Source organism: Macaca mulatta, chromosome 4 (genome assembly GCF_049350105.2).
Source record: "Macaca mulatta isolate MMU2019108-1 chromosome 4, T2T-MMU8v2.0, whole genome shotgun sequence".
In the NCBI taxonomy this organism is placed as follows: domain Eukaryota; kingdom Metazoa; phylum Chordata; class Mammalia; order Primates; family Cercopithecidae; genus Macaca; species Macaca mulatta.
In genome coordinates, this window is record NC_133409.1 from 76,845,563 (window position 1) to 76,872,426 (window position 26,864).

At 50.1% G+C, this 26,864-nt stretch overlaps 1 protein-coding gene across 2 annotated transcripts in view; it reads left to right on the forward strand.

Annotated features, from left to right (window-relative positions):
* The first annotated feature begins 6,397 nt into the window (after positions 1-6,397).
* The window catches only part of SYNJ2 (synaptojanin 2), a 119,978-nt gene continuing 99,511 nt past the window's right edge, over positions 6,398-26,864 (forward strand). For both annotated transcript variants that reach the window (XM_015137056.3, XM_015137058.3), the window contains exon 1: positions 6,398-6,631. In XM_015137056.3, coding sequence (XP_014992542.2) covers positions 6,505-6,631 — 127 coding nt within the window. In that variant the 5' untranslated portion in view covers positions 6,398-6,504. The remainder of the gene's footprint in view (positions 6,632-26,864) is intronic.

Genomic DNA, 26,864 nt, shown 5'->3' on the forward strand with positions numbered 1-26,864 from the left:
TTAAGAGACAGGGTCTCGCTCTGTCACCCAGGCTGGAGTCCAGTGGTGTGACCATAGCTCACTGTAACCTCAAACTCCTGGGCTCATGTGATCCTCCTACTTCAGCCTCCAGAGTAGCTGGGGCTACAGATGCATGCCACCATGGCTGCCTACTCTTCTTTTAATTTTTTGTAGAGTCTCACTATGTTGTCCAGACTGGTCTCAAACTCCTGGCCTCAAGTGATCCTCCTGTCTTGGCCTTTCAAAGTGCTGGATTACAGGCGTGAACCACCGCACCTGGCAAAATCTCCTCTTTGTGTAGGGACCCCAGTCCTGATGGATTAGGGCCCACCCCAAAGACCTCCTTTTCACTTAACCGTCTAGTTAAAGATCTCGCCTCTAAGTGCAGTCCCATTCTGAGGTACTGGGGGTTAGGAGTTCAACGCATGGATTTGGGGGGCAAAATTCAGCCCATAACGGAGTGGATGGGGGGGAGGAAGTTTAGATAGAGAGGCTCAGGAAGGCCTCACTAAGGAGCCGTTTTTTGATGGACGTGAAGGAGGTAAGAGAAGCAGCGTCGGGCATGTGGAGTAACTGCCTCCCCCACGCAGAAGCCCTGTGTGGGGGCTCACCTGGTGCACCAGCATGAGGACTGTGGCAAGCCTGGCTGGACAAGGCCCAGAGAGCAGTCACATATGGGTCTGGAGACCGGCCAGACCACGGAGCACCTGGACTTCAGCCTCCACAGAGTGAGCTGTGCAGACTGACGGTGTCAGCAGGGCCATTCTGGCTACCGGTGAGGCCAGGGGAGAAGGAAGGTGACTAGATCCAAGCTAAAGATGCCAGACCAGGTGGAGACAGTGGGTGCCTGCCACGACCTCAAACTGTAGGTCCTGGAGAGAGCATCTGTTCCCCCAGTGCTGCGAGTGTTGCTCCTGGCTGGGGTGCCCTGCCCAGGTCACCCCTCCTCAGAAGCCAGGACCGCTGGATGCACTCAGGCAGCTCAACTCCTCATCCTCCCCCTCCATCTTTCTCCCCAGTACAGACCCTGCAGGCACATCCCCTGCTCGGAGTCCATGCCACAGGGAACCGAACCTGAAACAGTGAGCCAGTGAACCGTGGTCAGAGCCTGGATATGATTTTCAGTTAGAACTGGCAGGCTTGAGGCTTTCCTCTTCATTTTGCAGAAGAACCTGTTGGAACCGAACTGTCGATTCCCTCCTGGGCAGGGGTCGCCGCGAAGGATCACCGACACGAGATTCACAGCAGAGAGTTATTTATTACTAGCGCGCTAGGGTCCCAAGCTCTAAGTTGGCCCTGGGACCCCGAGTGCTTGTTACAGGTTGTTTATATAGGCAAACACAAGTTCAAACACAGCTTAAGGCGCGAAATTCAAACAAAGCTTTAGGCGCGTGGTAATTGGGTCTAGCTATGGCCTGAGCAAGGTGTCTTGTTCTAATTGGTTAGAGCAGGACCTTATGAGGTTTTTTTTTTGGAGTTGCTGATTCCGGGAACTTCGAGGCAGGGTGGGACCCCCGGAATTGGCAGGGTGGGACCCCATGAGGTTGTTTCCCGGAATTGGCAGGGTGGGACCCTATCCAGAGCCACCTGGTGTTAATTTTTCTATATGAGGCCTAGTTTCTAAATTTTATGAGGCCTAGTTTCAAACCAGAGAGAAACAGTTAGCCAAGGCTACCTCCAGTTCTTCAGTCCACCCTGGGTTTAGGCCCAGAGGATCTTGACTATGACTTCTAGATTGCCTGCACTGTGGCCAGCGTACTGGGCCTTTCCCACTCTCGCTAACTCCCATTCCCACTCTCGTGTGCTCATGGGGAGCTCACCAAGGGCCAGTTCTCGGGAGGACAGCGCCTCCTCCTCCAGCTTGCCCACAGCCCTGTCCCACTACCTGCTCCCTCCTGCCTCCATACCTGTCCTCCCAACCTTCTCTCCCTCCAGATCCTGCCACCTCCCTTTCGGGGGCCTTCCTTTCTCCCCTCTAGAGACAGGTGCCTCTCCGTGCTGGGCCTGAGCTCTCCTACTCTGCTCTTTGCTGTTTGCCTTCCACCATGTGCGGGTCTGGCTGGTCCTCGAAGGTCTCTGCTGTCCCGTCTGCCCCCGATTCTGTTCATCTTGTGTTTCTCCCAGCCCGGCTTCCAGAGCCAGCAGACTACACTCACGGCACCATTTCTTCCTTGCTTCTTTGCAAGCTGGCTTTTTTGCCCAACCCTCTAGTGAAGCTGCCCCATCAAAGGTCCCCGTTACCTTCTCACCAAACCAATTTTCTTTTCTGAGTCCTGATTCTTGGAGACCTTCCTGAGGTTTTTAAACCAGCCGCCTCTCAGGGCTTTTGCATGTGGGAGGCTGTAGCCCCAGATGCCTGATGACTGTTTCTCTTACCTCCTTCGGGTCTGTTAAAAAATGCCTCCTTTTTGAAGAGGGAGGAGCCCTCAGGAATGGTTTAGCGCCATCCTCTGGATGATGAGTTTTCACTCAGTTCACGTGAGATCCAGAGCTGTCCGGGTCACGCTCTTGGCTCCTCTTTCTCAGGGTACCTCTTGATCGTCTTTTCCTCCTGCCCCTGTCTTCCACCCCCGTCTGTCTCCACTCCCCTTTGATCGCTGCCATACGCTTTCCTGGTCCTTCATCTGTAGCCATTTCCCATTGGACGACCTGCCCACCCAGTCTCTGTCTCCAATTAAACTCGCCTCCTCCTTGCTCCGGGATGGTATTGCTGCTGTCCCGTTCTCAAAATGCCAGGGTCCTGTCTGACTTCCCACTGTCCTTTGTGCAGCTCGTATTATACCAAACACACAGCCCACAGGAGCTTGGGAGGACAGGTATGGAGGCAGGAGGGAGCAGGCAGTGGGACAGGGCTGTGGGCAAATACAGGCACCAAATACAGACTTGTATTTCTTTTAAACCTCTCTTGTCTTACTTGACTCGGGCTCTGATGGGGTTAGATGTCTGTCCACTCCAAATCTCCTGTTGAAATGTAATCCCCAGTGTTGGAGGTGGGGCCTGGTGGGAGGATTGCATCATGAGGGTGGACCTCTCACGAATGGTTTAGTACCATCCTCTTGATGATAAGTGAGTTCTTGCTCAGTTAATTCACGCGAGAACTGAGTGTCTGAAAGAGTGCGGCACCTCCCCGCTAGCTCTCCTGCTCCAATCTCACCACGTGACATGCTGGCTCCTGGTTGCCTTCCACCATGATGGTAAGCTTCTTGAGGCCTCCCCAGAAGCAGACACCAGCACCATGCTTCCTGTACAGCCTGCAGAACCGTGAGCCAATGACATCTATTTTCTTTATAAATTACCCAGTCTCAGGTATTCCTTTATAGTAACACAAAGACTAATAATATAGGTTTCCACAATAAAATACCACAGGCCGGTGGCTTAAACAATAGAAATGTATTTCTCAGTTCCAGAAGCTAGAAAGTCCGAGATCAAAGTGCCAGCTGATGTGGCCCTTGGTGAGGACCCTCCTCCTGGCCAGCAGATGCTCAGGCCCTTCCCTCCGTGTCTCTTCTTTTTTTTTTCTCTTTGAGACACAGTCACGTTGTCACCCAGGCTGGAGTACAGTGGCTCCATCTCCGCTCACTGCAACCTCTGCCTCCCAGGTTCAAGTGATTCTCCTGCCTCAGCCTCTCGAGCAGCTGGGATTACAGGCACATACCACCAGACCCAGCTATTTTCTTTTATTTTTTTTTATTTTTAGTAGAGATGAGGTTTTGCCATGTTGGCCAGGGTGGTCTCAAACTCCTGACCTCAAGTGATCCGCCCACCTCAGCTTCCCAAAGTGCTGGGATTACAGGCATGAGCCACCACTCCTGACCTGTCTCTTCTTATAAGGACAGTAATCCTATCATTGTGAAGGCCCCACTGGTATGACGTCATCTGACCTAATGAGCTCCCGAAGGTCCCATCTCTGAATACCTTTCCATTGGGGGTTAGGGCTTCAACATATGGATTTGGTAGGGCCGCAGGGGATGGGCGGTAGGGTGGCTAAAACGTTCAGTGCATATCTCCCCTACATTCCCCTCTTTGTTTGCTCTGATAACCTATTGGGCTCCGTGGTTCCCTCACCCACACCACGCTGAGCTACATTTCCTGCTGTGGCTTACTCTGGGGCTGGTGGATTTGGCTTTTGCTTCCTTCCCCACCTCCTCCCCTTCCCAATTCCCTATCCTCCAGACATTCTACATCTCAGAAAGTGGAAGCACCCAACCCTCCTGCCGCAGATGGGCCCACTCCTTTGCCCAAACTCCACTGGGGCTTTAGGTGTCTGAGCCGACCTTTTCCTTGAATGCCTCAAGGTCAGTTACTTGCTCCATCTGCAAAAGGTGCCGGTGCCTGGGTACCCTTGGTCTATCAAGCCAGTGCGCATGTGAGGAAGCTGCTCCCTCTATTGCCCAGGTGGGCTGTCCCACCCAAAACCAGAGAGCAGAGGCCCCAAAACCCAGCAGGCTCTTGGCTCACCCAGCTAATTCTCAGAGACGGAGGAACAGCCGCTGTAGTTCCTGGAGTCTGAGATGTGCATTTTAACATTGTCTATATCAGGGCAGAGATGACTATCAGTGGCATGTTCTAGTTTAATTGAAAGCTTTTTTTCTTTCTTTCTTCTCAGTGGTATATAAAATAGTGGTTCATTTTACAGTTGATGGTGACTTGGATTCTATAAGCTGTGAAGCTCAAGTGCTGGTCCTGACTGCAGGAAAATTTCTAAAATAGGTATGGTATGCCACTGTGCAGGATTTTAGACTATGTGATGCTAGTTAGGAAAGAGGAGAGAGAAATAAATGGAAGACTGGGTCCCCTCCCTAAGGCCTTACCACTTAATTTGCAAAACAGGGCTAAGAGAAAAGATATAAAAACACTTCTCAAGCAATATATATATATACATATATATATTATATATAATCTGGGTGTTATATAAGCACTATTATCTGGGACCTCAGCATTCCAGGAAGGCTTCCAGGAAGAAGTGAATTTGGGGTCAAAAAGTGGGTCACAGGCTCATATGCCTCACTGAATGGGCATACTGTTTTCATGAGGTAGTAATATTTCCATTTACACAGAAAGAAGCTGCTGCGACAGCTGATGAGCATCATGCCTGGGATATTGAGCACATCATGCTTGACCTGGGCCAAGTGTGTGGGCAAGGAAAGGGGCTGAGGGTCAAGATGATCTCTGCTGGGGTTGCTCAAATTTATTACCCAATCATCCCCTGAGAGGTTGTCCCCTTGTCTGGTCATTACTGAATGTCTGCAGGGGCATGGCAATGTTCTGCTTGGCTCTGGGGGCTCTGCCTTTCCTAGGACAAGTCCCAGAGACAAACAGCTTGGCCCAGTGCAGCAGAATAGGGTGAGAGCGGAACTGAGTTCGTCTGCCGGCGGGATGGAAACAGCTGATGGAGGCTTCTCCACGATCCCCACGTACCCATGTACCCATCACAAGAGAAGGGAATTAAGCCAATTAAGCCGCCAAACCACCCCAAAGGGTGATTCCAACTCAGCCCTAAACACCCATCCCCACTCCACCTCCCCTGCAGCTCTGACAGGCTGAGCCTCGGCGCTAGAACCCGGCGCCAGAAGGCCGGGCCACAGGTGACTGGGCTGCGAGGCCACACTCCAGCGTACACGCGCGGACACGTGCTGGTGTCCAGGGCCAGTGGGAGAGGCGCTGTCACCATCTGACAGGAGAGGAAGGTGGCGCTCAGAGAAGTCAGAGTCACGTGGTAAGTGGGGGTCGTGGTCTGGGGATCACGGCTCCAGGTTTCTTCGCGACAACGCACCGTTGACCCCCAACACCTCTCCCTGGCGGGGACAGTGACCGCAACAGTCTCCGCAATAGAACGCTAGTGAAAAGTAACCTTTCTCCAGCCCGCTCCACGCGCTCCGCACCCGCTAAGCGTCTCCGCGAATTAACTCAGTTTTCCTCGCCGAAGTAGCCGCAGTTATAACCCCGCTTCACTGCAGGGAGACCGAGGCACGCAAGGTCGAAAGGACTCGTCCAGGGTCGCAGGAGCCGACCACACAGGGAGGCGGAGCGCCCCCGGCGGGAGCAGTCAGCGGGTCCAGCCTGGCGGGCTCCCAGGCCGGGCTGCCCATATAAGGCTGCGGGCGGCCAGCATCGCGGCCCGGCTCTCGGGGGCGCCCCGCGCGGGTCATCCTCCTCCGCGGCGAGGAATGCGTGGCATCTGGGAGGCCCTTCCGCTCCACGCCCGCCCACGGGAAGCCTCGGCCCCGGGGCGCGGCCTCGCGCAGCTGCCTGGCCGCTGGGGGGAGCGCGGGGCCGGCGGGAGGCGGCGGTGCGCCCTCACCTGCCCCAGGCCGGGGAGGCGGGTGTGTGGAGGAGGAGGAAGGGGAGGAGGCCGGGAGGAGGCCGGGGAGGAGCCTGGCGCGGCGGGAGCGGCGGCGCAAAGTGAAACTCTGGGAAGTTGCGGGCGCGCGGGGAGCTGTAGCGGGCAGCGCGCCCTCGGGGGGACGTGGCCCCGGCCTCCGCCCGCAGCGGGCCCGACCCCTCATGGCCCTGAGCAAAGGGCTGCGGCTGCTGGGGCGCCTGGGGGCCGCGGGGGACTGCAGCGTGCTGCTGGAGGCGCGCGGCCGCGGCGACTGCCTGCTGTTCGAGGCCGGCACAGTGGCCACGCTGGGTGAGTCCGGCCCGGGGGCAGCGACGCCCGGAGGAGAGGGCGCCCGCCTTCGCCCAGCCTTGGGAAGACGGGTACCCCACTTCCCGAGGGAATCGGGCGGCGCGGGGACTGCCGGGGCGTAGGGGTCGCGCGCAGAGGGGTGGCCTTTTGAATGAAGTGGCACTGGGGACTCTAGAGAGCGCTCGGGCTGGGCGGGTGGTGCACGGAGGCTGGCCTCCCCTCCACGGGGATCTCCGGCCCGCGCGGCCGGAGGATGTGTTTGCTGGAGAGCCGGCTGGGGCGCTTTGCGTATTCATGAGGATCCCCTGGGGTTGACTGAGGAGCCGGCCTGACCCTGTGCCAGGCGCCTTTTCTTTTGCACCTGTCGATGAAACCAGTGATTGCCCTTTGGTTTGTGTTGGCGGCTCCACTCCTGGAGGGGATGGGGACCAAAGCCCCAAAAAGGTTCTGGAGAAACTGCTGATGGCACCTTTGTCTCACGTGAATACTTGGTCAAGAAGCATCCGTAGTGCAATTTATAGAACTTGTAAGCAAATATACCATGACCCTACCTTTATGCTGTCTTAGATCCTGCCAAGCCAGCGAATTTCACCTATGGACTTCAGAAGCCTTGAAACTGGCACTGTGCTATGGGCTTTAGGACATTATCTCACTTCATTCTGACAATTCTACTAAAGAGTTATTATTATCCCCATTTTGCAGATGAGCAAACTGAGGCCCGAAGAGGCTAAGAAAGTTGCTTGCCAAGGTGACATCATCCACCTGACTTTTATGTGGCTGTTTCTGTAATGTCATTCAATACATGGCTTCCTGGTATCAGTAACCTGGATCCCTTGTTTTGTGCTCACCATTATAAGGAAAGCCTGGGTAGCAGCAAAGCACGTGAAACCAGGTCTGATTGTTAGACTTGTAAATGTGGACACCGGAGAGTAGGCTCCCACCAGTAGGCGTCCAGCTGTAACAGCTTCCCGGTATTCCTAGCTAAACAAGGTGCAGCCCAGGGTCACTTGTGCTTGAGGTGGTCGGCAAATGCAGCAGGCAGTCACTTGTAGGATGCTTCATAGATTAGATGCCTCTAACCTTGTTTTCACATTTGCTTGTGTCGACTCTAGTTTAGATGTAGTCTTGGAAGGACTCTCCTATTTCTGATTCCCTAATCATTTAATTAACATGCATTTATCCAGTTTGTTCTCAGTCACTTGATTACTGAACCAATGTCTCCAGTATTCTCAGCATCAAAAGTGGGCAGCGAATTGTAGATTAAGTTATTTTCAGGTTATTCCAATGTGTGCTGTCCCGAAGAGTCTAAGTTTGGTCATTTGGTATGGCCTTAAAAGAAAACCACAGAAATTTTCATTCCATTTTAGATGTCTACTTCATACCACATTTATCAGAAGCAAAAGATTAATTTCACGGTACAAAACTACTGTTTCATCAAATAGATTAAAATGTCCTGGCCGGGCACGGTGGCTCAAGCCTGTAATCCCAGCACTTTGGGAGGCCGAGACGGGCGGATCATGAGGTCAGGAGATCGAGACCATCCTGGCTAACACGGTGAAACCCCGTCTCTACTAAAAATTACAAGAAAATTAGCCGGGCGAGGTGGCGGGCGCCTGTAGTCCCAGCTACTCGGGAGGCTGAGGCAGGAGAATGGCGTGAACCCGGGAGGCGGAGCTTGCAGTGAGCCGAGATCGCGCCACTGCACTCCAGCCTGGGGCACAGAGCAAGACTCCGCGTCAAAAAAAAAAAAAAAATGTCCTTCAGTTGGATTACAGCAACATTAAGTCAGGTTCATACACATTCAAGAATTATTTGAAGCAGCTTAGAAAAATTTTATTTTTTCAAAAGTGAAGATTTAAAAATGATTAATGACAGCAATGTAGTGCATATTTTCCATTAGGAGCTGGAGTTTGGGCTGAGATTTACATCACGTTGGTGATTACAGTATACCAGATTTTAGAACAGAGAATGTAAGAAAGGAATTGGCTCGTCTTCAACTCATGTGCAGTCCACATTTGTCATTTAACCTAGCATTCATTTTTCAGTAGAAAAAACTTAAAAAAATCTTTTCTTTTTGAAACAGAGGCTTCTTCTTTTGCCTAGGCTGGCATGCAATGGCACAATCACAGCCCACTGCAGCCTCAACTTCCCAGGCTCAAGCAATCTTCCCGCCTCAGCCTGCTGTGTAGCTGGAACTACAGGCACGTGCCACCATGCCTGGCTGATTTTTTTCTTTCTCTTTCTTTCTTTTCTTTCTTTCTTTTTTTAATGGCGTCTCACTATGTTGTCCATGCTGGTCTTGAACTCCTGGGTTCAGGTGATCTTCCCGCCTCGGTCTCCCAAAGTTTTGGGATTACAGGCATGAACTACTTACTGTGTCTGGGCTGAAAACTTAATTTTTTTTTTTTTTTTTTTTTTGAGACGGAGTCTCGCTCTGTCGCCCAGGCTGGAGTGCAGTGGCGCGATCTCGGCTCACTGCAAGCTCCGCCTCCCGGGTTCACGCCATTCTCCTGCCTCAGCCTCCCGAGTAGCTGGGACTACAGGCGCCCACAACCGCGCCCGGCTAATTTTTTGTATTTTTAGTAGAGACGGGGTTTCACCGTGGTCTCGATCTCCCGACCTTGTGATCCGCCCGCCTCGGCCTCCCAAAGCGCTGGGATTACAGGCGTGAGCCACCGCACCCGGCCCTTAATTTTTTAAAGTCTGTTTTATTTAAGTGAAATGAAACTATTTTTAAAAAGCAGCTGTAGCATTTGGTGGCTTTGCTGGTCCAGAGAGGGTTTGTAGGAGAGAGCCTTCTGTTACTAGAAAGTTGTTTCAAACTTTCAACATATCCTAAATGTATCACTATTGGATAAAATGGCTCTGAACTTGAAATTCCCATCTGTATTCCAAAGGGCTAGCTAGCTGTTTTACTTTCCTTTCTTGGAGAAAGTGATTTTTTTTTCTTTTTTTTTTCTTTTTTTTTTGAGACGGAGTTTCACTCTTGTTGCCCAGGCTGGAGTGAAGTGGTGGGATCTTGAGTCATTGCAACACCCCCACCCCCGCCCGGGTTCAAGTGATTCTCCTGCCTCAACCTCCCCAGTAGCTAGGATTACAGGCACACGCCACCATGCCCGGCTAATTTTTGTGTTTTTAGTAGAGACAGGATTTTGCCATGCTGGCCAGGCTGGTTTCTAACTCCTGAAGTTAGGTGATCCAACTACTTTGGCCTCCCAAAGTGCTAGGATTACAGGCATGAGCCACCACGCCTGACCCGAGAAGATGAATTTTTACAAGAAGGCTGCAATCTCTACTTTTGTATGGGACAGTACACTAGTGACAGCTGGCGTAGCTCGTGGTCTAATCTTGACCTTTCACCCTTTCCTTGAGGTTCAGGGTTGGGGGTAGCTTCCTTTTCTTTTCAGCTGTGGTTTTCCTGTGAGGGGTCCCTCCCAGTTAGTAATGAGAGGCTGAGGCTGAAGTTGTGGGTAATTGCTTGCTGGGTAATGGTCTTTCCCGTACCCCGAGTCATTCTGACTTCTGTCCTGCTCTGCTGCGGATGCACACAGCTGCTTTCCTAGGGGCGAGAAGAGATGAGGGGAGTGGGCCTGATGACCACAGGCACTGCCCCTTCATAGCACATTTTATTCCTGAAGGATCCTAACAGGAAAAGTACCTCTCACCGAAGGGGCTGCGTGGTTCCTTATTATTTTCAGGCAAGGCCTGGAGACGGGCTTGAACTGGACTGTGATTTTTAGGACAAACTGATGGTCCATGATTCGTTGATTGCTGGACTCCTCCCATCTGAACCTGTCCTCACCTGTCCTGTGCTAAAGTGAACTCTTCACACTAGGCCATCTGGCCTGCTAGCAGGATTGTGGAAGGAATTATTCCAAATTCCTGCTTCTAAAAGAATTAGGTTGTGAATCTGTCTTTTGTGTAGATCAGTGGGAGCAGAAATTCCAGAGGCAGAAAAGCCAAATGTATTGGCATTGATTTAAAAGGATTTTATGAAGTCTCAGGAACCTGACTGGAGGGTAGTTGGCCTTCTCAGCACAGGTGGGAAGCCCCGTAGCCGGTACCAGCTTCCCTGGCTAATAATCCACAATTAGCAAACAGATGTTCCCTTATTTGCGCATGGGACAAAAACCTATTCCTGTCTCTGTCTCTTGTAAACTTAGGGAAAAGTGCTTATTGTTAATGGATTTTGTCTATTTTCAGAGTAAACGACAGTGTTCCAAAGTTCAAGGTTCTCCAGCAGCCCCCAGGAACGGGGCCTGAGGGTGTCCCTGTGTTTACGGTCGGGGCTGTGTGTGAGTGAGGTCCTGCCTCCTGCGGCCCAGCCTGGCTTTGCTGTGAACAGGCAGCAGGGAGGGAGGGAGGGATGGGGCAGGAAGCTTGAGAGATTTAATTAAGTTAATTAATGTGTGTCCCTGAATTACTTTGAGCTTCTAGGGGTGGGGGGGAAGGTTCTGTGTAAACATCAGGCCCCCAGGTTCTCCCAGCTGCTGTTTGTGCAGAGGCCACATCTCTGTTTAGCTTTGTTTGAATTGGTGAGATGGCCCCAGGGCAGAGCAGGACTCAGTCTGAACTGTTGCCTAGATCACTTTCCCAGACTTTATGGCCAGATTTATTTGGTCACAGATTGGAATTTTGATCTGCTACAGAGGACCACAGAGAATCAAATGAGTCACCATTTTATAAATGCTCCTGGAAAAAGTTGGAACCACAGGTAGGACCAGGCCAGGGTTCCAGGGCCCCTGACATGGGAAACTAGAGCAGGACCCAGGGTCACGGTGGTCTGTCTGCCTCCAGGACTGGTTTGCCTCCTCTCCTAGCTGGAGGCTGTCTCAGCATAGTATTTACAAAATGCAAACTGGGATGGTGTGTGCTTCTCCCTGGGTTTTTTGTTTGTTTGTTTGTTTGTTTTTGTTTTTTGAAACAGAGTCTCGCTCTGTTGCCCAGGCTGGAGTACAATGGCACAATCTCGGCTCATTGCAACCTCTGCCTCCCGGGTTCAAGTGATTCTCCCGCCTCAGCCTCCTAAGTAGCTGGGACTACAGGTGTGTGCCACCACACCCGGCTAATATTTGTACTTTGAGTAGAGAAGGGGTTTCACCATGTTGGCCAGGCTGGTCTGAAACTCCTGGCCTCAAATGATCCACCCACCTCAGCCTCCCAAAGTGCTGGGATTACAGGCATGAGCCAGTGCGCCCGGCCTTCCCCGTGGTTTTTGTAGCTTACCTGTAAGATCATGATTTCAGATCTTACCAGGCTCTTGTTTTGGCTGTGGCTTAAAACCTTGGCTTTTAACCTTTAATTGTGAAAATGTTCAAACACAAAAGTAGAGGGAAAAATGAATCCCCTGTCTACCTGTTGTTCGGCATTGACTGTTATCAGTATATTGCCAATTTTATTTCACTTGTCCCTATATTTTTTATAAAAACATGAATCTCCTAAAATTTAGTTTGTTTAATGCCAGGCAAGATTCTAATTTGTTGGGTTGGCTTTTTTTTTTTTCCTTATTTGTATTTAGATATATAAGTTCAATTTTTAAATTTTATTATAAATTGACAAATTATAATTAGTATTGTTTTTTGAGATGGAGTCTTGCTCTGTCACCCAGGTGGGAGTGCTATGGCATAATCTTGGTTCACTGCAACTTCTTTCTCTCAGGTTCAAGCGATTCTCTGGCCTCAGCCTCCCGAGTAGCTGGGACTATAGGCGTGTACTACCATGCCCAGCTAATTTTTGTATTTTTAGTAGAGATGGCGTTTCACCATGTTGGCCAGGCTGGTATCGAACTCCTGACCTCAAGTGATCCACCCACTTCAGCCTCCCAAAGTGCTGGGATTACAGGTGTGAGCCACTGTGCTGGGCCAACAAATTATAATTATTATATATTATGGGGTACAAAGTGATCATATATGTGTACAATGTGGAATGATTAAATCAAGATGATTAATGTAGTCATCACCTCAAATACTTATTTGTTTATTTATCTTTTTTGAGATGGAGTCGCGTTCTCTCGCCCGGGCTGGAGTACAGTGGCGTGATCTGGGCTCACTGCAACGTCCGCCTCCCAGGTTCAAGCGATTCTCCTGCCTCAGCCTCCTGAGTAGCTGGGACTACAGGCGGGGGCCATCACACCCGGCTAATTTTTGTGTTTTTAATAGAGATGGGGTTTTGCTATGTTGGTCAGGCTGGTCTCAAACTCCTAACTTCAAGTGATCTGCCCGCCTCAGCCTCCCAAAGTTCTGGGATTACAGACATGAGCCACCGCACCTGACCACTTATTTTTTGTAGTGAGAACATTTGAAATTTACTCTCCTAGCGATTTCAGAATATAACTATAATTACCATGCTATGCAAGTTCAAAATTTACTTGGCAGATTTCAGTGTGGCCAACAGCAGAAATGGTGGCTTGAACTGATTCTGAGACATTGGCCAAGACACATTTTTAAAAGCAAAATGACCACTTGGGAAGGGTCGACCACAGCCTGGAAGAACAGGGATCTCTCTGCTGGTGAGCTCGGGAGGACAAAGTCTGGACCCTTTGACGGCACTGCCTCTAGCCCCGGGCAAGAGTGGGCCGAGCGTTCTCTGCGTTCCCCTTTCTGGATGACACTCCTGCTGCTGGAGTGTGCTAAGCACATAGTACAGCCTGTGCAGACCCCTCCCAGGGCCTCAGGCAGACTGTGCAGCTGTGTGTCCACCCCAGGCCCGGGCGTTGGGGTGGCAAGGGTGTGTCACAGGTGGAACTGGACACACACTAGCTGGGACTCCATGTGTGTATGCACGAGGCTCCCTGCAAGGGGGCATGAAGCCCAGGTTGGGGGAAGTGGGGGAAGAGAAGGTGGCCAGGCTGGGGCCGCCCTCCCCACTGGCCCCATCATGAACCTGGCCTTCCAGGTATTCATGGCAGTCTACTTTTCGAGGTAGGAGGATAGAACCTATTTTATTTAACTGTTTTACTTTGTTAGCTTGATTTAAAACTTAAAAGTTTGGCATACAGGATGCAGTACTCACGAGTACCCTGGCCCCAGACCCTGCAGATACTCCGGCAAACCTGCCCTGGGCACCTGTCCCAGCCTGTGTCTCTGTTCTCGAGAGTTCCTGGGGTGCTCAGCGTCCCCTTTGTGCTTTTTGGCTGCTCAGTTTCTGTTGCTGGGCTCCTTTGGCCTTGCCACTGAGGATGGGGAATATATTGTTTTCTTTCCACTTGAATTGTCCTTAAAGCCGTGGGTAAACTGGCTCAGGCTCAGACTTGGAAATTTGATCAGAGTCTCTTTAGCATTTCTGGGCAGGGCTTACTGGTGTCATGGCCAGCTCTCCTGGAGGTGAAAACCAAATTGGGCTGGGAGGGTGTACGTGACACTTAAAGCCCCCAGAACTGCGGTGCCATCAACCACACACTGTGGACAGGAGGCTGTCAGTGGGCAGAGTGGGTCCACCCTCAAGGTCCATACGAAACAGCCCAGTTCAGGGCACTGCTTCTTTTTAAGATCTCACGGGCAGGAGCCTTCTGGCACTGTTCATGTGAATGTAAGTTGTTCTTTCTTTCTGGAGGAAAATTTAGACAAGTGAATGAAAACCTTGAACAGTATGCAAGTGCTTAATCCGCTCTTCTACATGCAGGAGTTTCTCTCAGGAAATATTCCCAGATCACTAGCCCATTTTGCTTCAAGGATGTTTATTGCAAGCTGTTTTGAGTTTTTAACTGGTTAAATAAACTTTGGTTCAACTTGATCATAATAGCTGACATTTATGGAGTGTGTACCACCTACCAGGTGCTGATCCAAGTGGCTAACATATATTAACTTCATCCTTAAGGCAAGTACTAGTAATCTCCATTTTACACTTGGGGAAACTGAGGCACAGAGAGGCTTAAGAACTTGCCCGAGGCTCCATCTCCAGTGGAAGTCTCCAGAGAATAATATGTTCAGTAAAATCTCATTCTTAGGGGAAAAAAATGAATATATATATATGTGTGTGTATATATGTGTGTGTGTGTGTATATGTGTGTGTGTATACATATGGAAAAAGACTCCCTTTGTCCTGTTGTCTCTGGCTTATCTTGGTTTTCATCTGACATACACTTTTGATCGAGGAGGTTCCCGCTTGGGGAAACTGCCAGCCCCTTTCTGAGCAGAGGGTGTGGCACTACAAAGGCAAAGCTTGATCTCTGGGAGAAGCATGTGGGCTTGAAGCCCACGCTCCTGGAGGCAGAGCTGAGCCTCCACACACATGTTCCCAGCACTGGGAGCAGAGGCTGATGCGGCCCCAAGGTGCTGAGGAAAGTGTGCCCCAGTGCAGAGGATGCTACAAGGCCCCAGGCTTCTCAAGGAACATGAGACCTGGCAAACTCAGAGTGTTGGACTGGGTCGGCTCCAAGACGCCCCTGGGTTTGAGCTGGAGAAGTGTCTGCGGGAGGGTACTGGGGCTCCTGCAGAGCGTGTCTTCCTGCCCCTGTGGGCTTTTCTGGGGGGCCTGGGAGGCTCTGCCAAGTTGGTGGACGGAACTGTGCCTTGCCCTAGGGGGCACTAGGCAGGAGCTGGGCTCGGAGCGTGAGTCTGGTGCTGTGCCAGGAGGCTAGATGCCCCAGCCAGGTCCTGTGGGCTGTGCCGCCTGTGCCCTTGGCCTGCGAGGCTGGCAGGCTGCCACTGCTTGTAAAGCCTCCTGGTTGAAAATGTGACTTGGAGCAGCGGATTCACTGGGAGCCTGTCAGTCACAGAGCCAGACGGGCAGCTTGTGCTTGTGCCCCAGGCCCAGGGAGCAAGTTCCACAGCTCCAGTGCGAAGGTCTGAGCTTCATTCTAAGGCAGGTTTTTGAGGACATGGGGCTCTCGGGCACCTGGTTGTATTTCTGCAGCCTGCATCTCTGCCCACTCTCTCATGCCTCCTTCTCCCCAAGGCTGGGGCTGGTGGAGCCCGTGTCTGGCGTGCCCCAAGCCAGCCTTCCATCTCAGATGGAGTTGTGTGTTTCCAGTGAGCCTATGCACCCCCTGAGAACAGGGCCTCGCCCCACATCCCTGCTCCTTCATCACAGCTGCTAGGAAATGAAGGCGCATGTCCCCAGGGTCCTTCGAAGTAGGTTGTGGTCTCCCTGAGCAGAACTCTGGCTCTAAATGCTCTCCTGGCTTTGGCGTTGGTGTGGGACTTGGGTTGCAGGAGAGGGCAGGTTGTTAGCGGCTGCTGCTCAGACCCAGCGCAGGACCGGGCTGCTCCAGACCCCCAGCAAGATGTAGCAAAATGGTCAAATTTAAGGTGAGCATGGGTTCCCATGCAGTTTCTCACCCCTGCTGCTGCTGCCTGTCTGTGAATGTGAAGGCGAGGGGTGGTCCTGCATTGACTTGTTACTGCCTGGTGGGAGTAACCCGGAAGAGGCAAACTACTTCCTTCCCTTTCCTCAGCTCTGAACATAGAATGTTCCAGTGATACCACCTCCAAACTCTTCACCTTTTCCTTTCCCACCTCTCTGCACTGAGGACAGGAAACTAGGTGGCTACTCACGGTGGGTAAAACTGAGGCTTGCAAGACAGCCTTGGGCAACGGGACAGCCAGATCCCAGCCCTGGGCGCCTGCCTCTCCTGTCCCGAGCCCCAGTCTCTTTTTCAGCTGCAAAGTCAATACCTTTGCTTTCAGAGAGGGAGCATGTGCCAGGCCAGGAGAGGCTTTGGGTCTATCACAGATGGAGATTGCCTAGCTTAACTGCGCAGTCTGAGTGATTCTAAGGACGGGGAGAGAGAGAACGCCTCTGGAGCCTGGGACACACATTTGCAGGAGAAAGTGGTGAGTGCGTTGTGACCAGGTGAGGGACGAACCTTAAGGAGATTGGCCGAGAACACCTCCTCTCCTCACCCTAAGTCAACAAGCCCGGGACAGCAGTGCTTCCAAAACTTGCTTGTTCACCTCACCTGGAGATCTTGTAGCAAATCAGGTCCTGCCTCCTTGGCTCTGGGGTAGGCCTTGAGAGCCTGTCGTTCTAACAAGCTCCCAGGTGATGCTGGTCCACAACCAGCTTTGAGTACCGGGATCTCGTACTGGCTTGGGAGGGAGGAGACCTGAATCCTAGCCCTGGCCTCTTGGGCTCTTCTTTCCATTGGGGAAATTTAGTTATTCCCTCCCGGCCCCAGTATCTTAATCTGAAAACAAATGAACGACAATCTATGTTGTCTTTCCTACTCTGAGATTCCATATATCTTATAAAAAAAGTTTTAAAACTAAACATGTCACCCTCACCATCACTACTTTACACACCTAAAATTATAAACCACTCAGAAATTTTAATCTTAGGAGATGTGATCTGGCAAGGCAAAGTCGAAAATGGCTTTGAGGTCTTAGCTAAACCTAGAAATCTGATGCTCTGCATTTTTTATGGGATGCTTATGAATTAATGAAAATACATGAGATTATCTCTCCTTGAGTCTACCCTTTCCTACAACCAGCAAAAACTTATAAAAAGCAATTGAAGCTGACTCTGGGAATGCCAAGGTATTGATTAAAATATCATGGACTGTGCTGATTCCATGGCCGGTTTAGCTGATGCTTGTTAAGAGCCATGACTTTTTACAATTTTTGTTTTTTGTGGGTACATAGTAGGTATATGTATTTATGGGATACATGAGATATTTTGATACAGGCGTGTAATATGTAATAACCACATCATGGAAAATGGGGTATCCATTCCTTCAAACATTAATCTTTTGTGTTACAAACAATCCAATTATACTCTTTTAGTTATTTTAAAATGTACAGTTAAATTATATAGTCACTATGTTGTGCTATCAAATACCAGTTCTTATTCATTCTATTTTTTTTTTTTGTACTCATTAACCATCCCCACCTTCTCCCTAGCCCCCCACTACCCTTCCTAGCCTCTGGTAACCATCCTTCTACTCTCTATGTCCATGAATTCAATTTTGATTTTTGGACCCCACAAATAAGTGAGAATATGCAATATTTATCTTTCTGTGCCTGGCTTCTTTTCTTTTTTTTTTTTTTTGAGACAGAGTCTTGCTCTGTCACACAGGCTGTAGTGCAGCGGTGCGATCTCAGCTCACTGCAACCTCCACCTTCTGGGTTCAACCTCCCAAGTAGCTGGGATTACAGGCACCCACCACCATACCTGGCTAATTTTTGTATTTTTAGTAGACACGGGTTTCACCATGTTGTCCAGGTTGGTCTCGAACTCCTGACCTCAGGTGATCCACCCACTTCGGCCTCCCAAAGTGCTGGGATTACAGGTGTGAGCAACTGCGCCTGGGTGGTTGGCTTGTTTCACTTAACATAATGACCTCCTTCGATCCATGTTGTTGCAAATAACAGGATCTCATTCTTTTTTATGGATAAATAGTACTCCACTGTGTATATGTACCACATTTTCTTTATCCATTCATCTGTTGATGGACACTGAAGTTGCTTCCAAATCTTGGCTATTGTTTTTTTTTTTTTTTTTTTTTTTTTTTTTTTTTTTTTTTTTTTTTGAGACGGAGTCTCGCTCTGTCGCCCAGGCTGGAGTGCAGTGGCCGGATCTCAGCTCACTGCAAGCTCCGCCTCCCGGGTTCACGCCATTCTCCGGCCTCAGCCTCCCGAGTAGCTGGGACTACAGGCGCCCGCCACCTCGCCCGGCTAGTTTTTTGTATTTCTTAATAGAGACGGGGTTTCACCGTGTTAGCCAGGATGGTTTCGATCTCCTGACCTCGTGATCCGCCCGTCTCGGCCTCCCAAAGTGCTGGGATTACAGGCTTGAGCCACCGCGCCCGGCCCCAAATCTTGGCTATTGTGAGCAGTGCTGCAACTAACATGGAAGTGCAGATATCTCTTCAACATGCTGATTTCCTTTCTTTTGGGTATACACCCAGCCATGGGATTGCTGGATCATATGGTAGCTCTACTTTTAGTTTTTTGAGGAACCTCCAAAATGTTCTCTATAGTGGTTAGACTCATATAGAACATATAGAACATAACATATAGAACATATATATAGTACATAACATATATATAGAGTATATAACATATATAGTGGTTGTACTAATTTACATTCCCACCAACTGTGTACAAGGGTTTCCTTTTCTCCACATCCTCGCCAGCATTTGTTACTGCCTGACTTTTGGATATAAGCCGTTCTAACTGGGGTAAGATGCTCTCTCACTGTAGTTTTGATTTGCCTTTTTCTGATCAGTGATGTTGGGCACCTTTTCATATGCCTGTTTGCCATTTGTATATCTTCTTTTGAGAAATGTGCATTCAAATCTTTTGCTTATTTTTTGGATCGGATTATTAGATTTTTTTTTTCCCTGTAGAATTGTTTGAGGGCCTTATATATTCTGGTTATTAGTCCCTCATCAGATGAGTAGTTTGCAAATATTTCCTCCCATTCTGTGGGCTGTCTCTTCACTTTGTTGATTGTTTCCTCTGCTGTGCAAAAGCTTTTTAGCTTAATGTGATCTCATTTGTTCATTTTTGCTTTGGTTGCCTGTGCTTGCGGGGTATTACTCAAGATATTTTTGCCCAGGTCAATGTCCTGGCGGTTTTTCCCGATGTTTTATTGTAGTAGCTTCATAGTTTGAGGGCCATGACATTCTTAAAAACATAACTTTCATTCTTGCATAGCTTTTTTTTTTCTTTAAAGTAACCTGGACTGTCATTTGGCTAGGGAGCCGGGAGTTTGTGTGTCTGGAAATGTGTGGTCTTCTTTATCTGTTTAAACTGTCTGTTTTATATGTTGCATGAAGCCTGCTTTACCATGAATCTTATCAATGACTGATAAATATTGTCTACTGGAGACATTCTCTTTAAGAGGAGGAGACCGTTCTCTGCAGCTCCTGCTGATTCAGCAAAGCTGAGGTCAGGTGGAACCGGCTGGGCAGAGACGAGTGATTAGAAGGCTGTCATAGGCAGTGACAGTCCACGTGCTCCAGGGCAGAACAGTGACTCTGGCTGTCACAATCTGTTTCAACAATGGAGATTGTTTGTTTTTTATTTAAATGATGTGAATAAAGAAAGGAATCTTGGAAAACTAAGGCTGGAGCTGCCCAGGCCTGAGCCAGGCCCTTGTAACAAGGCCCTTCTGGGTAGGGGAGCTACCTCTCTTTTCACCTGGACCACATGGTGGTGGGTGGCTAGCTCAGAACCACAGCTGGGTGGGAAACGGGAGGGCCAGCAGTGAGCTGCAGGAATGGAATTCCGTGATGGAATCTTATGTCTCCAGAGGGGACAGACAGAAGCTTGTGTTTTCATTTCAAAGGGTATCTGCCACGCCCTCCAGGCAGACCACATAAATGGCATTTTTGGGTGAGGCCTGAGAGATTCTGTCTGGTGGTATACACTGATTTTAACCAGAAGCGACAGAATTGGACTCTTATTGACAGGGGAAGATAGATGAGAGATGATTTCCATGAGGATGTTGAAAATATTGACAATTCCAAAGACCCCGGGAAGTCCGGGGATTCCTGGCCAGGAGCGCCCCTCCATTGCCCCGTACCACCTTGCTTTCCAGGCTGTGGCTCTGTGTGTCCTCTGTGGAGTGGGGGCGCTTCCTTCTAATTCACAGAAGGCACAGTATGGGCTCCAGACTGCCCATCCTGCTAAAACTGGCAAAGGCCTTTGCCCAGCCTGGGCGGCAGTGATTCAGCCAACTGCAGAAGGGGTATTTGGAGCTCACCCTTAAAACATAAAGCAAGTTACGTTCAGACTATATACAGGCAATGAGAAAATACGATGAAACGTGACTGCATATGAATAGCCCCAGACTTCTAGGGCCTTTGAGTGTGTCTGACTTGGGCAGCATCTTCTCCTTTTAGGTTTCAGGCTCAGTTTACTGTCAGGAAAATTAAGTTGCTGAGAGCTTCTCAATTTTGGCTTAAAAGAGAAAATACACCCGGAACAAAGACTTGAGGGGTGCTCCTATTAAAAAACAAAACAAAACAAAACAAAACAGTGTGTGAGCTTCAGAGGAGCACCTTGAGACTCCAGTTCCATCACCTCCGCTCTCCTGGGCCCTCCTGGGGGAGCGCTCCATCTTGTGCCTGCCTTCTCTTCTCCTGAACACTCTTAAAGTATTTTGAGTGCGGAAGATAGGATCATACACTCAGGAAAGCCGAGAGCTAGATCCTGAAGCATCTGTGCGGGAAATGCCCATCTGTGCATGAAATGAGCGTCTGCGACTGAAGTGATCCCTTGTCTGGGATCTGTTTGGCGTGTGCCAGGAGACAGACGGACACGTGCATGCACACACACAGTGGGGACGGGGAGTAGGTGAAATAAGAATGGGAAAATGTTGACACCTCCGGGAGCTGGGTGACAAGCTGCTTGGTGGTTCACTAGACAGGGAGTTATTGGCCGCTTTTCAACATCGACAGATAAAAATCAATAGCCTTCCTGTAATGCCATCATTATTCAATTAGTCTGTAATGGGAAAAGCAGATACCACTCCCCCACAGTTTCTGGGAATAAACAAAGTGTGTAAGGCCTAAAAGAAGAAAGCTATAGAACTTGACTGAAGCCCACATCTGTGGAAAGGCATACCATGTTCTTGGAATGGGAACATCAACACTACAGAGATGGCAGTTCCTCTCCAGTTAATCTAGAAGTGCAAGTATCGATGAGTAAATCCAATTAAATTCCAACAAGAGCCTTGTCTAAAATGCAACAGGCTGATTGTACAGTATCGCTGGACTCCCCCCACATCCAAACTTATTCTTACCTTCATTCTCCCATTTTGGCTAATGGCAGCACCATCCAGGCAACTGCTCGTAATAAAAGCCTGTGAGTCATTCTGACTCCCCTTCCTTCCTCAGCCTCATCCAACCTACCAGCCAGTCCTGACCACCCCAAAACAGATGGTGAATCCCACCGAGTCCCCCATTATCACTGCTACATCAAGAGTGCAGCCACTGCCCCATGTGCTTTTCTGGTCTGCTTGGCAGCCTTTTAACTAGTCTCTTGGCTCTTCCCCTGCTCCCCACATAGTGACTTGCTTGAGGCCCACACAGCCCTGGTCCTCTGCCCTGCCTCTTTCTCCACCCTCATCTCCCACCATTTCCTGGGCTCACTGCATTCAGCAGCCCGACTCGTTCCTGCTCAGAATCTTCACACCCACCACCCACCTGCCTGCCCTCCCTCCCCCAGGTGATATGGTTTGGATCTATGTCCCCACCCAAACTCATGTTGAAATGTGATCCCCAGTGCTGCAGATGAGGCCCTGTGGGAGGTGACTGGGCCACAGTGGCGGTTTCTCATGAATGGTCAGCACTGTCCCCCTTGGGGTTGTCGTTGCAACAGTGAGTTGTCACAAGATCTGATTGTTTAAAAGTGCGTGGCACCCACCCCACCCTCTTGATCCTGCTCCTGCCATGTAAGTTGCCTGTTTCCTCTTTGCCTTCTGCCATGAGTAGAAGCTCCCCGAGGCCTCCCAAGAAGCAGATGCTGCCTTGCTTCCTGTATAGCCTATACAGATCCATGAGCCAATTAAATCTCTTTTCTTTATAAATTACCCAGTCTCAGGCATTTCTTTATAGCAGTGTGAGAATAGACTAATACACCAAGGGTTGGCCTGGCTACTTCCTCCCCCTCCCCTCCCCTCCCCTCCCCTCCCCTCCCCTCCCCTCCCCTCCCCTCCCCTCCCCTGCCCCTCCCCTCCCCTGCCCCTCCCCTCCCCCTCCCCTCAGTGACTACAGTAAGATCTTCCTGACCTCTGTGGCTGGAATACCCTGCAGCCCCCACACATCAACTGTCCCTGCCCCACGCCTGGTTTCCTTCCTTCTTAGTGCTTATCACTGAAATTGCCTTATGTGTGTGCCTGCGTGGGTGTCTTCTGTTGTCCACTGCAAAAATGCAACCTCCACGGGCATTGTGGGTTGAATTGTGTGCCCCAGAAAAAAAAATTGCTGTCCTAACCCAGGATACCTTGCAATCTTATTTGGAAATAGGGTCTTTGCAGATGCAATGAAGATGTAAATTAAGATGGGATCGTACTGCTGTGGGGTGGGCCCTTAATCCAATGTGACTGGTGTGCTTATAAGAAGAAAAGGGACACAGGCAGACACACGCAGAGAGGAGAATGTCATGTGAAGGCACACAGGGAAGACAGCCATGTGACAATGGAGGCAGAGATGGGAGTGACACTGCCACAAGCCAAGGAATGCCTGGGCTACCCGAAGCTGGGAAAAGCAAGGGAAGATGGCCCTGCCCACGCCTTGATCTTGGATTTCTGGCCTCCAGAACTGTGAGACAGTAAATTTGCTGCTGTTTTAAGCCCCCCGGTCTGTGGTTCTTTGTTACAGCAACCCAGGCAACTAATACAGGGGCATCACGTATCTCGTTCAGTACTTTACCATAACACTGCCTGGTGTAGGAATGAGGCTTAGCAAACACTGTTGAATGATGAAGGACTGGCAAAAATAAATAGCCGAGATTTTGAAAAAGATCAACAAAGACAGACTGATTTACCAGATAGCAAAACACATTATCAAGCCCTAACTATCGTGGAGGTTGTCAGCACAAATCAACACAGTAGAGTGGAGGGCTCAGAACAGACTGGTGTGAGCAGTGTTCCTTCCTTCCTTATAAAGGTGATGACTTCAGTCCGTCAGGGAAAGGTAAGGGTGGATACTCAGCACCTGCTGTTGCTGTGGTTGATCTGTGCAATGCCTAAGAGGCCCCTGCTCTATTCAGCTGGATATTCACCCAGGCATTCTTGGCTGGTCTGCTGAGAGAGGAAGAGGCTGGAAACCTTGGCTGGCCAGCAGGATGCTTCCTGCTGCTCCGCTTCCAGGGGAGTGAGGGGTCTTCCTGGCAGTTTTTGCAGGTGGCTGCACACACAGCTGTCCTTCTGTTCACTAGCTCCTCCCCCAGCTGAAAGCCCTGGGTCCCCAGGGAGCCAGAATCCCTTATAAAATTACCTGCCTTGGCCGGGCGCAGTGGCTCACGACTGTAATCCCAGCACTTTGGAAGGTTGAGGCGGGCGGATCATGAGGTCGGGAGATCGAGACCATCCTGTGAATGGTGAAATCCCGTCTCTACTAAAAATACAAAAAATTAGCTAGGTGTGGTGGTGGGTGCCTGTAGTCCCAGCTACTCGGGAGGCTGAGGCGGGAGAATGGTGTGAACCTGGGAGGTGGAGCTTGCAATGAGCCGAGATGGTGCCACTGCACTCCAGCCTGGATGACAGAGCGAGACTCCGTCTCAAAAAAAAAAATATTTACCAGCCTTACAGAGCCCTGGGTTCACACAAGGGACATTCTATGTTACAAGAGTTACCACACCTAAGGAAGCCCCATGCCTGGCATCTTCACCGAGTGGTTATAATTCACTTATGGGTCTTCCCTCTCCAGAGGCAATTTGCCAGTCAAGGTCATTTTTACCATGAGCAATGCTGTCTAGTAACAGAGTTGACGTTCTACCTTGATTAGGAACCAGAGCTAGAGAATTAAACATCGAATTCTCATACAGAAGGGAAGGAAGATTTTGTTAAGCCTGTGACCAAAACTATCCATATGGACACTGAGAGTCCTACGTTTTATCATACATTAAAATAAATGCAGAGGTATTTAAGTGTAAAAAAACAACTTTCAAAGTATTAGAAAATATAGGAGATGCTTTCACAGCATTACAGTATGGAAAGATGTTCTAAGGAAAGCATCAAACTCAGAAGTCGTAAAGGAAATAAACCTGATATAAGAAATATTTTTATTGAAGTGTAACATAAATAGAGAAAAATGAACACTCTAAGCATTGAGCTCCATGAATCTTCACCCAGCGAACACACTCGCATAGCCAGTGCGCAGATCTGGAGAGCCAGCGTTTGCCTCCCAGGACCCCTGCCTCCCATTCCTCCTGTGTCCGAATGATAGATTTGACTACATAAAAATGGAAAACTCCAGTATATCAAAAGACACCATAAACGTAGTGAAAAGACAAGCAGTAGCCCAGAAGGAAAGTTTGTGCAGCCTTTTGTAACCTAGAAAAAGGCCAAAGATGGATGATCATAGCGTATAAAAGAACTCCTATAGATCATGAAGAAGGACAAATAGTTCAACAGAGAAATTGGCAAAGGATATAATGAGCAATTCTCCAAGGGAAAAATACAAATGGCCAAAACAATGGAGCCAGTGTGGCCGGCTCTGCCCAGCACGGCCATTTGCACGTGGTCACTGTTGGGTGGGTAAGGGCTGCTTGCCCCGTCTCCAGCCCCACTCTCCTGCCGTCTCCCCCTGTGATTCAGGCATGGAGCTCGGGCCCCAGGTGGCAGGCAGCGCACTCTGCTCAGTTACCCCAGCTCCTGTCTTCACAGCCATGCCCTGGCACCTGTCTCCCTCCCCTTAGCCTGACCCTTTTCCCATGGGATGTTCGGTTGTCTCTGCACAGGCTCTGAGCCGGCCCCGTGGGCTTCCAGACAAGCCCAGATGGAGCCTGCCCTCTAGGGAGCACCTCTGTGTAGCTTCCAGCTGAGTCTTGAGACACAGGTCCAGGGAGCCAAGCTCAGGGCTGGGAACATCCAGGTGGGGCTCAGGTGCTTGAGGCGGACAACAGCCTGGTGCAGGACCAGGAGTGGCAAGAGGTAGTAAGGGGGCCATGGTGTTCAGAAATTGGGGCAGGTGGTGGGTAGGCATCCTGCCTCAAAAGGCCAGGGTTTGGGAGGGCAAGGAAGCCCTCTGGCAGGAGTCAGGGCAGGCATCCCAGGCAGGCAGTGTTCATTCTGTGAAGCGGGCTTCCCCAAGGAGGGGCCCTGGAGCAGAAAGCTGTCGTGTGCAGGTGACTGGGAGACCTGTTTTCTTTGGAGCCGTGCAGCTCCTGTTAGTGGATGACAGATTTCAAGCCCTGCTCAGGCCAATGTTTTTCACACACGTTTGACCTTTGGTTCACAGCACACAGCGCAACAGCTTACGGTCCAGGAGTGCACCTCGGCATGTAGTTTGAGAATCCTGGCGATGACACGATTAAGATTCTGGGGCCAGGTTCTCACCAAGCCAAAAGCCTTTTTTATTTTTATTTTTATTTTTATTTTTTGAGGCAGCAGCTAATTCTAGGTACAGAAAGCCACTGGTAAAGTGTAGGAAGCTGTTTCCAAATTCACGTAATGACGGTAACTAGGGTCATTTGAGAAGGTTTCTTCTTCTGCCCTTTTGTAAAACGTAGCATGCTGTTTTCCCCTGGTGATAGACAGGGCCTCAGTACATAAGAGCAGGCACGTATGGACAAAGCCAGAGAGTCACAAACCATATGTGCCCGAGATGTGCCGCGTGTGGAGCTGTGAATAAGGAAGCAGAATCAATGTGTTTACTCAGAGCTGGATTTGGCTGTTTGTTCCTTCATCTTTCTTGGACCACGTGTCCTGGTGTTCAGAGGCTCCTGAGAGCCTGGGGCTCAGCAGGCCGTCTGGTCGCCCCTCTAACCCAGGTGAGCAAACAAGTCCCAGTGTGTCCCTAACGCATGCTCATTTTCTCATCAAACAACATAAATCAGAGGGTCCCGAAAAATGAATTTTGGCCTGTTTTCTGGATTCTGGATTGAAATATGGAGTAGGAGCTGACTTTTAGGAAGTTGATCAACTCTTCCCCTCACTCCCCAGCCTTCTGAAACTGTGTCTGTCTTGTCTTCAATAAGCACAACCTCCACCAACCCTGACCTACCCCCAGTGGTCGGCCTCTTCTTTGAATGCTTCCCTTACAGCACGCACTCCCCTCAAGCTGGGGCTTCTCTTGAGACCGCTCTGCTGTCCTTGGGACTGGTGGTGGAGGCAGGGTAGGCACCCTGTCCCTGCCCTTGTCCTGCAGTGCTCCTTCGGGCCATGGTTCCTCTTCCCTCTCTAAGAGGAACCGTTTGGAATCCATGTTCCTCCTTGGCCACACCTCTCCATTCATTGAGGAGCTGAGTTCCCTGCTCACTGGGTCTGTCTACCCCTGTCTGGGTGAGGTCACGGGGAGGCTCACCCACCTGCTCTGTTGTCCTCTCACTCGCCATCCTCCCACTGCCCTTTTTTCTGCCCCGTTCCCTCTGCTGCACACCTGTCGGCGGTATCCCCAGCTCTTAGTGACTCTAGCCCTCTCCCGCCCTCCTCTACACCCTGCATGCACTCGTGTTGCTAAATGTGGCTGGAGAGAAAAACAGCAATATTGACTGTTCTGTGAGACTTCATAAAGGATTTCCAGGGCTGTGTGGAATCAAAAAATCTTCCTGCATTTCCCCAGCCATCTGGCCTCCAGGATGACTATTTCACATCTCCTCAGGCCTTTGACATCTCATCCCCC